Source organism: Pteropus medius, unplaced genomic scaffold (assembly GCF_902729225.1).
Source record: "Pteropus medius unplaced genomic scaffold, Ma_sr-lr_union100, whole genome shotgun sequence".
Taxonomy (NCBI): Eukaryota; Metazoa; Chordata; class Mammalia; order Chiroptera; family Pteropodidae; genus Pteropus; species Pteropus medius.
In genome coordinates, this window is record NW_024352784.1 from 13,703,326 (window position 1) to 13,718,081 (window position 14,756).

The 14,756-nt window shown below is 35.1% G+C and overlaps 1 protein-coding gene across 1 annotated transcript in view; it reads left to right on the plus strand.

The window, feature by feature from the left end:
- Positions 1-14,756, plus strand: part of CCDC81 (coiled-coil domain containing 81) — a 33,750-nt gene that overhangs the window by 5,293 nt on the left and 13,701 nt on the right. The window contains exons 2-9 of the mRNA XM_039848334.1: positions 477-538; positions 1,841-1,997; positions 5,477-5,733; positions 7,965-8,044; positions 9,647-9,768; positions 11,602-11,725; positions 13,984-14,077; positions 14,498-14,644. Of these exons, the coding sequence (XP_039704268.1) occupies positions 477-538; positions 1,841-1,997; positions 5,477-5,733; positions 7,965-8,044; positions 9,647-9,768; positions 11,602-11,725; positions 13,984-14,077; positions 14,498-14,644 (1,043 nt within the window). The remainder of the gene's footprint in view (positions 1-476; positions 539-1,840; positions 1,998-5,476; positions 5,734-7,964; positions 8,045-9,646; positions 9,769-11,601; positions 11,726-13,983; positions 14,078-14,497; positions 14,645-14,756) is intronic.

Below are 14,756 nucleotides of genomic sequence, written 5' to 3' on the forward strand. Positions count from 1 at the left end.
CGCTTTGTAGTATAATTTGAAGTCAGGCAGAGTGATACCTCTATCCTCATTCTTTTTCTCAGAATGGCTTTGGCAATTTGGGGTTTTTGTGCTTCCATACAAATCTGATAATTTTTTATTCTATTTCTTTAAAAAATGCTGATGGGATTGTGATGGTGATTGCATTAAATCTGTATAATGCTTTAGGTAATAAGGTCATTTTAACTATGTTGATTCTTCCAATCCAAGAACATGAAATAACTTTACATTTCTTTGTATCTTCTTCAATTTCTTTTAATAGAGTCTTATAGTTTTCATTATATAGATTCTTCACGTTTTGTTAGATTTATTCCTAAGTATGTTAATTCTGAATTACTTAGGAATTGCTGTTATTTGATTCTGCATTTCATATTTATATTTTTGTTTATTAGCACTGAGATATTAACACATGAATACTTACATAAGTTAAATTATTTTTGGTTTCTTTTGAATTACAGATGTCTCTACTATTTGGGGTCATGTGTCAGATTATGTGAAATGGCAGCTATCCCTACACAAGGTAGGATTAATACTTTAATTGTAATGTAGGAGTCTAAAGAATCTTCCTGCCTTAGTCTCGTATAATTTTGTTGGAAACAGGATAACAGACTTTAGGGCTACCCAGTTAAACTTTCAGTCCTATGACTTTATGATGCTCATGCTTAGGACTTGTGGATAGTAGATTTAACAAACATGGATTTCATCCTTAGGTAATGAATTTAGTGATATGAAATGTATCACTGATCAACCTGGGTGTATGGAAAGGAACTAGATGAATTCTGTTTATCTGTGATCCAATAGTTCTTAGCATCGCTCTAGAAGGATATAATGTTTTTTGTCTTGCCTTCTTGCAGGGAATGGATTTTAATTGAAAAATAAAAAGATAGGGACTGAACTCGACTTGCCAAATATGAGAAACTTTGCCCAGGGGTGGACTATTTCTTCCTGTCAAATCTTGAGTTTGGGTGCCATAGAACTGGACAGAGATTTGGGGAGTTTAGAGGGAGCTAAGAGGTTGTGGAACTTTTATACCCTACTCAGAGGTCCCAATGTAACAGCCCTTGGACTGAATTCATCCTACAAAACTATTTTATTTGATCTGATGATTTGATTCAGTTATCACTTAAAATTTGGAGAGTTTATGTAAACTTTTGAATTTTTTTTCTCAAAATATCGGCAGATTTAACAATACCAGGGGTATGCACTCTCTGGCCACCATGTTCTCTGATCAGATACCTTCATTCACTTGCTTGAATTCTTTCTTGGCCCCTGTAGGCAGGAAAGAGTTTGTAACCCTTGATGTATGGTATTTCCAGGGAAACAAGAGACCCATTTTGAGAGCCAAAAGCATTTTCTTCTACCCATTAGCTAAGATCACCACACTGCAGCATATGCCTTGAATGCTGGGTTGTCTGATTTTAAGTGTGGGACATAAAGTTTAAAAGAAGGAATGAGAAAGCAGAAATTCTCATGACACTAAAAAATGTCACATGATTTAGGACAAGAGTTATCTTATATACAGATTAAAAGCAGTTATGGCATCCATACAAGCTTTCTTAGTCCTCACAGCCTTTGAATGTTATGGAGATGAGTGATCTTATGTCATAAAAGCATTGTGGATTGACATATTACATTTTATACTAAATTTATTTGAAAACTTAGTCACAAAATGCTACAGCTGTAAAGAAATGTAGAGATCATTGAATTTTTAAATAGCTAAGCTTAACTCTTTTCATGTTTTTTGGATAACAGTAGTAAGGATTATTTTTATTCACCCCTTCAGTAAATTGTTGCTATTATTTTTCCTTCTTTTTCCTTTCAGGGCGTTCATATTCCAGGACTTGGAACTTTCACTTTTATGAGACAAAAACTTGATGTGGGAAACAACAAGTTTATTCTGATTCAGAGGCCCATGTTTATCATAGCAGAGAAGTTAGTACAGATCCATGGACTCAAACAAAACAAAGTATATACTCCTGGTAAATATATTCAATTTTTAAAATTTTTTAGAGGGTGATTGGCCTAGAGATGAAAATGAAAGGGCAAAGCATAGGCAGTTACTGTTTTATTGGTTTCAGATTTGAGGGGCTCACTTTTCACATGGTACCTTTGGCAGAAGAAGGGGCTAAAGTAGAAACATAATATACAATCTTCTTGTAGGCCATTTTAAACCTCAGTAGCTTAAGAGATAGGCATGAGAAGACCTGATGTGGCATTTAGGCAAATTTATGTAAAAGCCGTATCATAGAGTTGTATAGACTTTACCATATTTCAGACCTTAAGAAAGTAAAAATGCTTATAAAGAAGAGTAAGTTAATTAGGGTTTCTGGTTTGGAGAATTACTGTCAGTATCAATTGTAAAAAAAGATCACTGTTTATTCATCATATGTAATCTAAATTATTAAAATTTAAGTTAAAAGGTTAATAATTTCATAGAGTTAATGAATATCTTGTATACTTCTTATACCCTAAAATCTTCTCTCTTCCCTCCATCCCTCTTTTCTTCCCTTCCTTCCATACTTCCTCCCTCCCTGCCTTTCTCTCTTCCTTTGTTTCTTCCTCCTGCTAATATTTATTGAGGGCAAACTCTGAGTCCAGCCTTATTCCAGATGCTTGAGATATAGTGGTAAACAAAACAGACACGATGCCTGTCACAGGTTGCTTACATTCCAGCTTCAGTGTGTAGACTTTGTGACAGCTGCACTAGTTACTTAGAGGCCTTTGGAGTTTCCTCCCTGATTCCTGGCTGTGTTTCTTTTGACCTTCCTTATTGTTCCTTCTGGCACCAGACTCATATCTGGATGAAAAGAGACAGTCTACTCCCAATGCCAACAGGTGAAAAAGACTGAAACTTTTGTTTTATGTTAAGTTCCCTGAAAATTAATTTTCAGAGTTACTTTCCACCAAAAGATTATATATTGGAAAAATACAAACTATATTTAGAATTTATTATACATATATTCAGTATGATGGGTTTGATGAATTTTTTAGCCAGTTTTACCTAGAATTGAATGACAAAGGAAATATCCTAATTCATCAAAAGCCTACAAAATGAAATAAAAATAAAGCCAATTTTTTTTTTCTTGCAGAAACATTTATGCCTTAGAATTAGAGCTTTTCTTCTATCTTGGGCCTTATGCAGTCCAAAAAAGTAGTTTAGATCCATAATTAATTTTTTCAGAAGGTTGAAGAAATTTCAGAATTAAACATATGTGACTGGATTAGTTTACAAGAACAATTCTTTCCACAGTTTAGCTTTGGTGTTATGATTCTTCATCATTAATTACCTAGGTATCAAATCAAACATTATACAGTGATTCTTAAGGATTATTAAGACATGGTCAGTGCTTTGAATAACTCAGAATTCAGCATGGGAGATAGATATATAAACAAATGATGCAAAATGGTTAAGTGCTGTAAGAGCAGCATTGATCAGAACTGGATCAAATGCTAAGATTGCTTAATTCCTCTTGGAAATATGTAGGAAGATGACATGTGAGGAGGTCTTAAAGGATGATGGGACTTTGTTGTTAGAGCAACAGAGGAAGATATTTCAGGAACTGTATGAACAATTTAAGAATAAAGGAAAAAGTGAGCTTGTTAAGGGTTTCTGTGTGACCAGGCATATGATTGTGGAGGCAAGTGGAAGGAGGTAAAAAAAATTGTTGGTAGGGGTCAAATTGTGAGGAGCCTTAATGTGATAAAGACTTTGGAATTCATCCTATAGGCATTGAGGAACCATTGAAAGTTTTTGAGCAGAAGATTATCTGTACTGGTCCAGTTTTTAGTTTAGGAAGATAGCTTTTTTAATTATAGTAGTTTGCTAAAATATGGTAAAAGCCTGAATGAAGGCAGTGGCAGTCAAGAGGAAGATGAAGGAATCTATTCATGAGACATTTTAGATGTAGAACTGATGGGATTCGGATACAAGTTGAGAGTATTGGGTAGCAAGAGGAAGGTGTTTAGGACTCCCATTTCTTGGAGAACAGATGAATATTCATGCTATTAACTGCCATAGAGAATGAAGAGGGGAATGGCAGGTTGTGGAGGCAAATATAGTAATGAGTTTGCTTTTGGATGTGTTGAAATTGAGATTCTTGTAGAGATGATTCCAGAGCTCAGGAGAGGGGTGGACACTAGAGTCAAGATTTGAATAAGTTTACCCAGGAGAGAATATAAAGTAAGAAGAAGAGATAGCAAAGGACAAAATCCTGCAAACAAATAAACCACCATCTTATAAGAAATAGAAGAGGAAGGAAGCCAATGAAGATGACCAAGGAGGAAGAAATGGAGAATCAAGAGTGGCGTCATACAGAAGAGAATAGAGGGCATGGTTAACAGAAGTTAAAGAGAGTTCATGAGAATAAGATTTGCAAGTGTATATACAAGTGATATCCATTGGCTTGTCCATCATGAGATGATAGTGTCCTTACTGAGACAAGTATGCTAAAAGACAGATTGCAGAGAGGCATTGGGCAAATGGAAGGGGAGAATCTAGAGGCAGGCAATATAACTTTTTCTTTTAAGAAATTTATTTTAAAAAATGAAATGGAGGGAGGTGGTATAGAATCACCATTAAGTTGAGCAAGAGACAATGGGGAAGCTTGTGTCTTATAGAGCTGTTAATCCTCATCATCCAGCAGTATTAGACATTTGAAAGGCTAGAAATCAATGCTTGCTGAATGATTGTTTAGAATGTTCTGTTCTTCTCTCTATCCTGTTTCCTCTATCAGTGGACCTTGTTTACTGTCTCTCTTTGGATTTCTCATGTCGATCATTGCTATTTATCCCTTTTCTGATTTGTGGACCTCACGTAGCTCCCACATCTGTTCTAGTTGAATAGACTCTCCACTTCCTTCAAGCTAGATACAGCAATAGTCCTTTGCAATGCCCTTTATGGACTCATTAGAGAGAAAAAACTTCTTGAAAGTTATTTAGTCTGACATCCTCTGATAAGGCCCAATTTTATTTGAGAGGTAACTTCTGGTGAAGATGACTATCCTTTCAAAACACTTAATGTTTGTAGAAATTTATTATCATTTAAAAATGGTATTATGACTGAAAGAATTGGGCAAATATTGTTGCAGCATGTTCCGAAAGATAAGGAGGCTAAAAAATTCAGAAAATCCTCTGATAAAGAGAAGCAGTATTACTATGTCTCCAAGAGAAAATCAAAAGCTTGTCTGGAGTATTGTTTAGAAAGCTTATGGTTTTTATTTTGAGTAACAAACAAACAAACATATTTTTAGGGAAAATTGTTCTGATTAATATTTATTAGTAACCAGTTATTGTCTGTGGGAATAATATTTTATTGACTACAACTGAAGGGTTAACACGGACAATTCGTTTTTTGAATATTAAGTGAGAATCAGATAATTATTTACAAGTGTATATGATATGTCCTTGTTGTAATTTCCATTTCCTTTCCCCTACACCAATTGTCTTTTTTTTCCTCTAGGTGATATCCCAATTGTTCCACTTAATTTTGTCATGATATCCCTGGAGGGTCCATTTAACAGGAATACAGTGGAAGGATGTGTGAAGGAGACGTTGCTTTTTTTATCACAATCCATTTCCATCAAACAAAATGTGGAGTTTACATTCAAAGGAATTGGAGTCCTCATGATCAGAGATGGCAATGTGAAGATGAGATTTTATAAGGACTACCTTTGTACAGTGGATAGAAGTGGGGCTTTGGCAAAAGCCCTAACAAATGTAAATTACTGTTTTCCTTCATCTAACCCCTCTCCCCATTGTAGCTCTGAGTCATCTGGGTGTCATCATTAAGGAAAATTCAGGTTGACATATTTTAAACGTCAGTTACCTCAAGTGCAGAGAAGTGCTCTATTATAGATGATAACTCTTTGACAAAAAGGTTAGAAGGGCAAAGGAAATTTAAACTAAGTTTTGAGTCAGTGCCGACTAAAAAATATAAATAGTAATAGAACTCTTATAATTCTGAACATTTTATAGTACTTTATAGTTTAAATAGTTCTTCCACATATAATATTTAATTTGAGCCACAAAATGTTATAAAGCTGGCATTATTATCATCCTGATTTTACAAATGAAAAAAATGAGGGCTCACAGAAGTCATGTGGGAAGCCTGAGGTAGAATTGAAATTCAAGCCCAGACTTTCTAATCGCTCTTTTTTTTTTTTCTGGTTATACTATTTTATTTTAATGAGGGTCTATGATAAAATCTAATTCAAATCATGAGGATGGATCTTTAGCTTTTAGTTTGTCAAACTGCGGAAGAAATTTCATAATTGACCCTATTGTTGTTAACCATTAAGTACTTGGTGTGGCCTTCATGTTAAGTTGTACATAGCAGAGTTTAAGGAGGCAGCGAAGCAGTCAACCAGCAGGACTAATTGAATACTTAGGGTGCCTTAGGTGCACTTCTGAGAACTAACAAAATTGGGATAAATGAATTGGATTATCCCAAATGTCAATCCTGTGACTCCCTAGAGCAAAAGCCTGACTTTTAAATGAGAAAAATCTATAAAATGAAAGGCTATAAATATGGTCTAATTCTACTCTCTAATTTCTCCTTTCATGGAGATCTGGGATGGGGATTTAGGAGATAGAGTTGTGCAGAATGAGGCTCTTAGTGTTTTCTCCATGATCTGGCTTCAATCGAGATTGCTGAGAGGGCTGCCAATCCTGTGTGTGGAAAATAGAAACACACATAGGTATAACTCGCTCTTTTTCATGAACACACAAGGCAAGATTTGCAAAATCAGAAGCAGGACCAAAGCACTGGCCCATCTCTAACCTTCAGGGCTTCTACAGAACTCTATAGCTTCTATATGAGTCTTAAACGAGAGGATAATGTTTTAATGGGCCTGCTGCACTCTAAGACATAACTTTTAAGAGCATTTTCCAAGAGAACTAGTCTCGAGAGACATTCTCTGGAAAAAAAAAAAAAAAAGGATTTGGAGGCCAAAGTAGACGAAAAACAGCTGCATATATCATCCTCATGAATAGAGGCACCAAGTGGGTTGGCATGTTAAAGGATCTGAGAAGTCTGGCTGGAAAAAAGAAGCCACTTCAATTGCCTGAATGTATTTAATCATGGAACTTTAGGTTAATCCAATACTCGTTAACATCTCTAAAACACATTTTGGGAAACTGCTGTAAAGTGGTAAGAGGGATTGTTTTTCCTCAATGTCCCATAACTTAAATCTAAGTGCTGTCCCGTAGCATAGTTGTCTTGGGAAGCTGTGTGCTTATTTCAGTGATGCTGCTTTTGCTCAAAACATTTTTAAAACGTCTTTTTGTGAATTTCCTTCAAAGCCTCTTATAAGCCATAACATTAATCCAAAAATAATAATTTTATATATTATTCTATTCTAGTATAATGTAATAATGTGCTTATTATATAATGTAATGATAATTAATTCTAATAGCTATTTGTTGAGCGATTTCCATAGAGTACCTCATAACATTTCTATAAACTAGATCCTATTATTATTCCCAGATACCTAGAGTCTAAAGCTATACAGCTGTTAGCAGTGTGGGGATTTGAATATGAGTCTACCTGAATCTATAGCCCTTCTTTTAAAATGTGAAGCCCCGTTTTAGAGTTACTTGGGTCAAGAGTGGAATTAGTCAGTTTACTCATTTTCCTGGTAGTTTCAATAAATTGGCTATTCTTTTAAAGATGTGTAAAAAAAGCCGTCCACTCTGAAGGGAATTTCTAAAGAAGAAATATTTTGAGAAAAGGCAGCATCAATAAAATTGATAAGTGACTACCCAGGGTGACTATTTTGATAAATGAGATCATTCCTTATTAAATTTTAAGCTCTAGACTTTAAGCACAAAACAAAAATAATGGTGAAGATTATCACAGTAGCCTTGCCTCTGAGATATCCTGTAGCTTTGATTTGTCTGTGGCTCAGACCATAGTCCTTGTATAATCCTTCTCTGTCCCTGTCCTCCAGAGGCCTGGCACTGTGGACTCGGTGTTGTCTAGCAGAGACACCTTCAGGAAACAGCCCAACAGCGTACTTGCATTTCCAAGGTCAGTGTTTTACTCCATAGGCTCCTCCAGGCACCAGCAATTCTAAGTCAAGAGGGGTTGACCTAATTTGGCAGTGTTTCTCAATCTTTTGTAGCTCATGCTCCTTTTAGTAACAGATTTACCCCAAGAGTGCAATGGGTGTTATAGGTGGCTGCTGCTGACAATGACTATAATAATAAAATAATAATAATAATAATAAGGAATAATAATAATACTAGTTATCTATGAAGCACTTACTAGATACCAGGTACTATTAAGCACTTTCTTAATATTATTGCATTTAATCTCTACTACAACCATTTCAGATATGTATTATAATTTTATCCATTTTATAGAGGTCCAAAATTAATTAGAATTTTTTTTTTTAAACAAGTGTAGTAACATGTTACAGTATTAAGAAGAGTGGGGTAAGGGTCAGGAGACTTGAGTTTTATTTCCAGTTTGGCCATCATTCACTCTTTGTGTGCTCTTAACTGTGTTCTTAATTTCTGTGCCATTAACTACTGTGCATTTCAGGTGGAGGATGTTTGGGGAATACCAACCAGCTTCCCCAAGTATTATTTTCTCATGTTTATTGAGTCTGTAACATCCTCTTGTATTTTGTTCCAGGAAGGAAGGACTGTGTGACACATATCTCAGCAAAATCAGTGTGAAGACCAGAATAAGCCTTAGAGATTAGTTAGTCCAACCCCCTCCTTTTGCAGATGTACTGGCCATACGACTAATGAGTAGCCAAGCCAGAAATAAAACCATAGCTCCTGAATGTTCTCATGTTCTTTCCATTGCGCCCTGTTGCCTTATTAAAAATAAATAGTGGATTCAATGAATTTAACTTGATTGTATTTTGGAAGGCAAATTTGGCTGTCCCCTTGGACATATTTTGGCTTAAATACTCTGGGAGGGAAATAATTGCAGTGAGTCAAGAAATAAAGCCCCTATGACAATTAGCCTAGAAACAGACATGAGGACTCAAATATTCAAAATAATTGTAGGTGTTTTATCTGAAGTTTGGCCCCTGAATTAACTGTAAGTACCCCCCTAAACTTTAACCCAGCACTCCATATGTGAGACCAAAGCAAATCTACAATTAAACACAAACCGAACAGACTCCTTCTTCCAATATGCCTTTGCAAGTCCTTCACTTTTGCCTGGGAAAGGATGGAAAAGTGGGGAGGAGAAAGAATGAAGAGAGTCCTGGGTATTCTCAGGCATACTCTGCCTACTAGGCTATGAATCCTTGCCTTCAAGCTACTCAGCAACTACCTTTCACGATATCATCCTGGCATCTTGTTACAGAACTAGAAAAGACAAATTCAAACTGAAACCAAAACCAAAAACCTAAAATCCAGGTCTTCAAAGCAATGTATAAAGAGCCACTTTTAAGCCCTCAGTATAGAGGGAGAAGGTCTTGATCAGCTCCTAGACTTAGCCTGAAAAAGAGTAAGTCGATGATTTGTACTCAGCAAATCAAAGCACTCTCCCCCTTGAGAGAAGTGGGCTTATTTCAGAATCATTGAGCTAAATGGGTTGCTTCTCAGAGCTGAGAGTTCACACAGTCACCTATTCAGGTCCAGATGGACAAACATCTTGGCTTATTCCTAGAATTAGGCTCAAAGAGATGGAAAACAAGTCACCAATGGAGACCGTTGTAGAAGAATGTGGAAAGAACGGACAAAGGAAATGCAAGTTAAAAGACCAGACAGATAAAGAAGAAGGTGTCAGAGGTGAGCCGGTGGTTTCTCGGTATAATCTATCACTCTTTATTGTTTATGAACCTAGCCATATTACTTAGGAACTCTTATGCCCAAAGTAAATAGAGTTAGATTCATGAATAATCTCTGTATTATGCTTTTAAACAAACATCCCCTATTCCTGAAATCTTATATCTTACCATAACCATTTTCTGACTCTCAGGCTCTTACACTGTGATCTCTTTGCTGGCTCTCCTTTGCTTAAAGAGGTCAAAACTCAGATTCCTACAGGGTTTAGGCAGGTAACATAAGTGCATAAAGTAGGCTGGATATAACATGATAGAGAGATATGTTAGCATAAATAATAATTTTTATGAAAAATGAAGAGTGGTTAATTTTATATCTTTGATATCTAGCTTAATAGAAGATAATGGATTCTCATATCTGTGCCTTCATTTGATCTATTATAATGTTGTTTTGGTTGAAGCATGTGAAGAAAACTAGAGCTTCAAAGACTTTTCTAAAGGATCCTAGGGATCCATGGGGGTTGCCAGACTACCATTTTGAGGACTGTTCCTCTATTGGAAATTGTTGATTTGTGGAAATGTGAGCCAAATGGTATCAAATTTTCTGATTTTTCAAGAGAAGCAGAGATCTTGACATGTGAAATCTATTGATTGTTAAATGTTGGCAACTAATTGGCATTGAAACTAAAAAGGCTATTTGGGCCAAACGAAACATATCAATGTGTAAACATTATCTTCTGGACGTTGGTTTTGCCACATGCAGCCTACGAGATTACATATAAACTTTTGGCCCAAGATTCACATGCTTTCATTTCCTTAGCCTCATCTGTCACTATTCCCTACAGACTCCTTCTTTGAGCAAAATTGTCTATTCATGTTCTTCTAACCTGCCTTGCCCTTCCCTGACCTCATGCTTTTGTTCACTATTTTTCTCTTGCCAAGAATACCAAGAATTCTTTCTATCTATTCCAATCCTTCTCGCCTCTTAGCACCCTTTCACATCTCACTTCCTCCATGAACATTCTTTTTCGTTACTGAATTCTGAAGTGGCCTCTCTCTTCCCTGAACATGTCAGACCTTTAAAGATTGCACCATTTGTTTGAGATTTAGACATTTTGCATCACTGTCCTGAGCTGCTGTTTATGTAATGCATGTAAAGCACTTAACACTGTTGGCATGTAGTAAGACCTCCACAAATGGGAGTTCTCATATTTTTCTGTTTATACCTTATTTTTCTCTCTAACTATATCTATTGAAAGATCTTTAAGGGCCAAGACTTGCCTCTTAGTAATTTCTAAAGAACGGACAAAGGAAATGCAAGTAATTTCTAAATTACATGCAAAGCACTGGCGAGCCAGTGCTTTGCATGTAATAAGTATATAGTAAAAATATATTTTTTTAAGCCATAGGAGTGCAAGGACAATAATTTAAAGATAGGAAAGTGTATCTTGTGTGAAAAATTTCCCTGGAAAAATTATAAGTTTTAAAAATCTATGTTATATCCGAGGATAAGGAGGGAGAGGGGAGCGGAGGGATAAATGGGGTAAAAGGGGTCAAATATGTGGTGACAGGAAGAAATCTAATTATGAGCAGTGAACAAGCAATGCAATACATATATATATTGCCATATATATGTGTGTGTATATATATATATATTGCCATATATATATATATATATATATGTGTTTGTGTGTATATATATGCTTTACTGTTGATTTGTATACCTGAAACTGGATTTCATTAACCAATGTCACCATAATAAAAATTTAAAAAAAATCTGTGTTAAGTACAAATCATCCTTTTAAAGTCGAAAGGAAACTCACTTTCATTCATTCTACAGAGATCTTATCACCCGAGAGACTTCGAGATAGCCAAGCTATTTCCTCTGCCAAAGCGACAGGTGTCAACTTGCCGAACAAGTTTGAGCATAGTGGGAGTGGTGGGAAGAATGTGAACCCTGAAAGGTAATGCATTGTATTTTTTCTTAGTAAAAAAACTTTACTAAGTTTTTTTTTGAGTCATTTCTTAATGCAAGAAATTTAGATAAGTGTTTATTCATTCCTTCATCCAGTATTTTTGAATACACCCCATGTGCTAGTGGGAAAGACAGATATGCATAGAATGATAAATCCAGTAGGATAAATGCTATGACAGAGGTGGAACCAAAATAGCACAGGGGAGGGAACATCTAAAATTTTTTTTGGATTTAAGAAAATTTCCCTTGTTGTTTTCTGAGTGCTTGGATATTATAATATGACACAGTTTCATATGTAGATCAAATTGGAAAGCAGTTTTGCCAAACATGGCTGGCACTCAATAAATGTTCCTTGAATAATGAATATATTGTAATTTATGATATCCATGTTGTCTTCTAGTCACGTTATGTCAAAAAATTTGTATTTTCTTCTTTTACCTATAAGTAGGATACTTTTTAAGATCTCAAATAAGTCAACCATACTCAAGTATTTATTGAGTACTTTTATGTATTTTGTACTGTGCTGTCAACTTTCAATTTATTAATGTGTCACAATGTGTCAGCTATCATATGTGCGATTTAGGTTTTTTATGAATTACTAAAGTCATGTTCAAAACCCTAAGCATGCTTGTTTTCAATAATGTCACTGTTATGAAAGATAATTGAGAGTTAAATGTCTAGTACTTCGTAATTTAGTTCAATCCAACAAACATTGAGCACCACCGTGTGCCAGGCAGTTTCTTGACACTGAAGATACAGAGCTATAAGACAGATAAAATACATATAAACCTACTTTCATAAAACTTATAGAATTGTAGGGAGACTAATGCTAAAGAAATAACATACGTGGTGAAAACAACAAAAGAAAGTACAGAGGCTGCAACAATGGGAAAGTAATTAATTGTTAGGGATTGTTAGTGAAGGTTTTCTATAGAAGTTGATCAAAAAATGATTTTTGTGCAGTAATACATGTTTATCACAGAAATTTTAAAAAATGAGAAAAGCAAGGGATATTAAAAATCACCCACAATCCCACTAAATAAAAGAAGCTTTATTAACTTTATGGTGTATATTCTTCATTTTAATGCATATACAATATGTACATATATTTATATTTGCAACATACACACACATTTTAAACAAAACAAATCATCTGAACCTTTGTTACATTTAACAATGAGTTTGAAGTTCCCCATGTCTAAAACACAAACAAACGATTGCACATTATCTTATCGATTAAACCTTTTGTTTAATCTCCTATTGAATATTTAGATAATTTTTAGTTTTTATGTTATAAATAATGTGATAAATATAATTACACATAATTCTTTACACATACTTGAATATTGTATGGAATAAAAATTCTGAAATGAAACCATTTTTCATGCTTTTGATGCACATTACCAATTATCCTCAGGAAAGTTGAACCAAATTATCCTCCTAGTAGCAATAAATGAGAGACTCCTAGTACTAGACATCGTGCCCTCAATGGCTTCTCACCCAGATCAAAAGCCAACGGCATTATTATGGCCTATAAGATCCTGCCTCATCTCTGATCTCTCTTCTACTTTTTGCCCATTAACTTGTCTCCCTTTAGCCACAATGAACACAGGCATGCTCCCATGTCAAGTTCTTTGTACTTATTTGCTCTGTCTGGAATGCTTTTTAAAAAAATATATATCAGATATCTCTATTATTTTTTCCCCATTTCCTTAAGGTATTTAGTCGAATGCCACCTTCTTGGTGAGAACTCCCCAGGCCATTCTATTTATGGTTTAATACTCCATTCCTTCAGCACTGCATAGCACTTATCGTCATTCAGCATTTTACATAATTCACTTTTTTATCTTGTTTATTGGCTGTCTGTTTGTCCCCATCAGGATCTTTGTGTGTGTGTTGTTCTTCACTGTATTTCCCATGCCAAGAACAATGTATATAGTAAGTACTCAATAAATTTTTGTAGAATGGATAAGTTTTATCCCCATTTTACAGAATTGGTAACTGAGACTTTGCAAGATTACTCAGCTCATCTAATGCCGGCCAACTTGTAAGCAAAAAATCCAGGACTCAAACCCAGGTTTATCTGACACATGGAGTAGGCTCTTAACCTCTATACATATAGATACTTTGAAAAAAAACCACTGAAATATTTTTTTCTCTCTCTTATATTTATACTTGCCTCTAAAATTAATATTGCTCTAGATGTTAAACTGTATTAAACATTAATGTTGCATTTTTTTTTTATAGCTTATCATGTCCAGGATGTCTGAAAAATGACAATGAAATGAAGCCTAAAATTCCTCCAGCCACTGCTTGCCAGGATCATAATAAGGCAGGACAGGTATAGTGTCTTCAAACAAACAAAACCCAATCAGAATCTTCCTCTGACTTCTGTTTCTCAGAGACTTCTTGGAATCACTCTTTCTTTCATATATGGGTATGACTCAAGCACTCAGAAATGCAAATTGGACTATGATAAATCAATCTACTAGTCAAAATTGATTAGTTAACAGAAATAGGGTTGGGAAATCTCTTACTAATTTTCAGTTGCTATTGATACTTTTTCAAATGACAGTTAATAATTCTTCTCAAATATTTGTAGGTCCCACTCTGCAAATCTCGTTTTGCTAATTGTCATTAACATATCCTTTTAAAACTTGTGCCTCTTGATACATCCAGCCTTAGGAAAGCTTGTGAAGGGAATGTGAAGATAAATAAGGAAAAATTAAAAATTAATTTTTCCTAAAACTTAATATTGTAGGAGATGTGTTACATATGTTTGCAACGAGCACAGCGAAATTTCCCACTGTACTACAGTGAGGAGAGGAAGAGGAGAGAGATGGAAGATGAGCGACTCATACAGCAGTATCAGATGCTAAAAGATCAAGAGGCTCTCTTCAAATGCCAGGTAGTTCAACACCTCAGTTAAAGTGTTTAACAAGAGATAGAATATGATGGTAAAGTGCTATTTAAAATGTTCCATCATATGTCTGTATTGTAACGTTTAATCATTTGCTTAC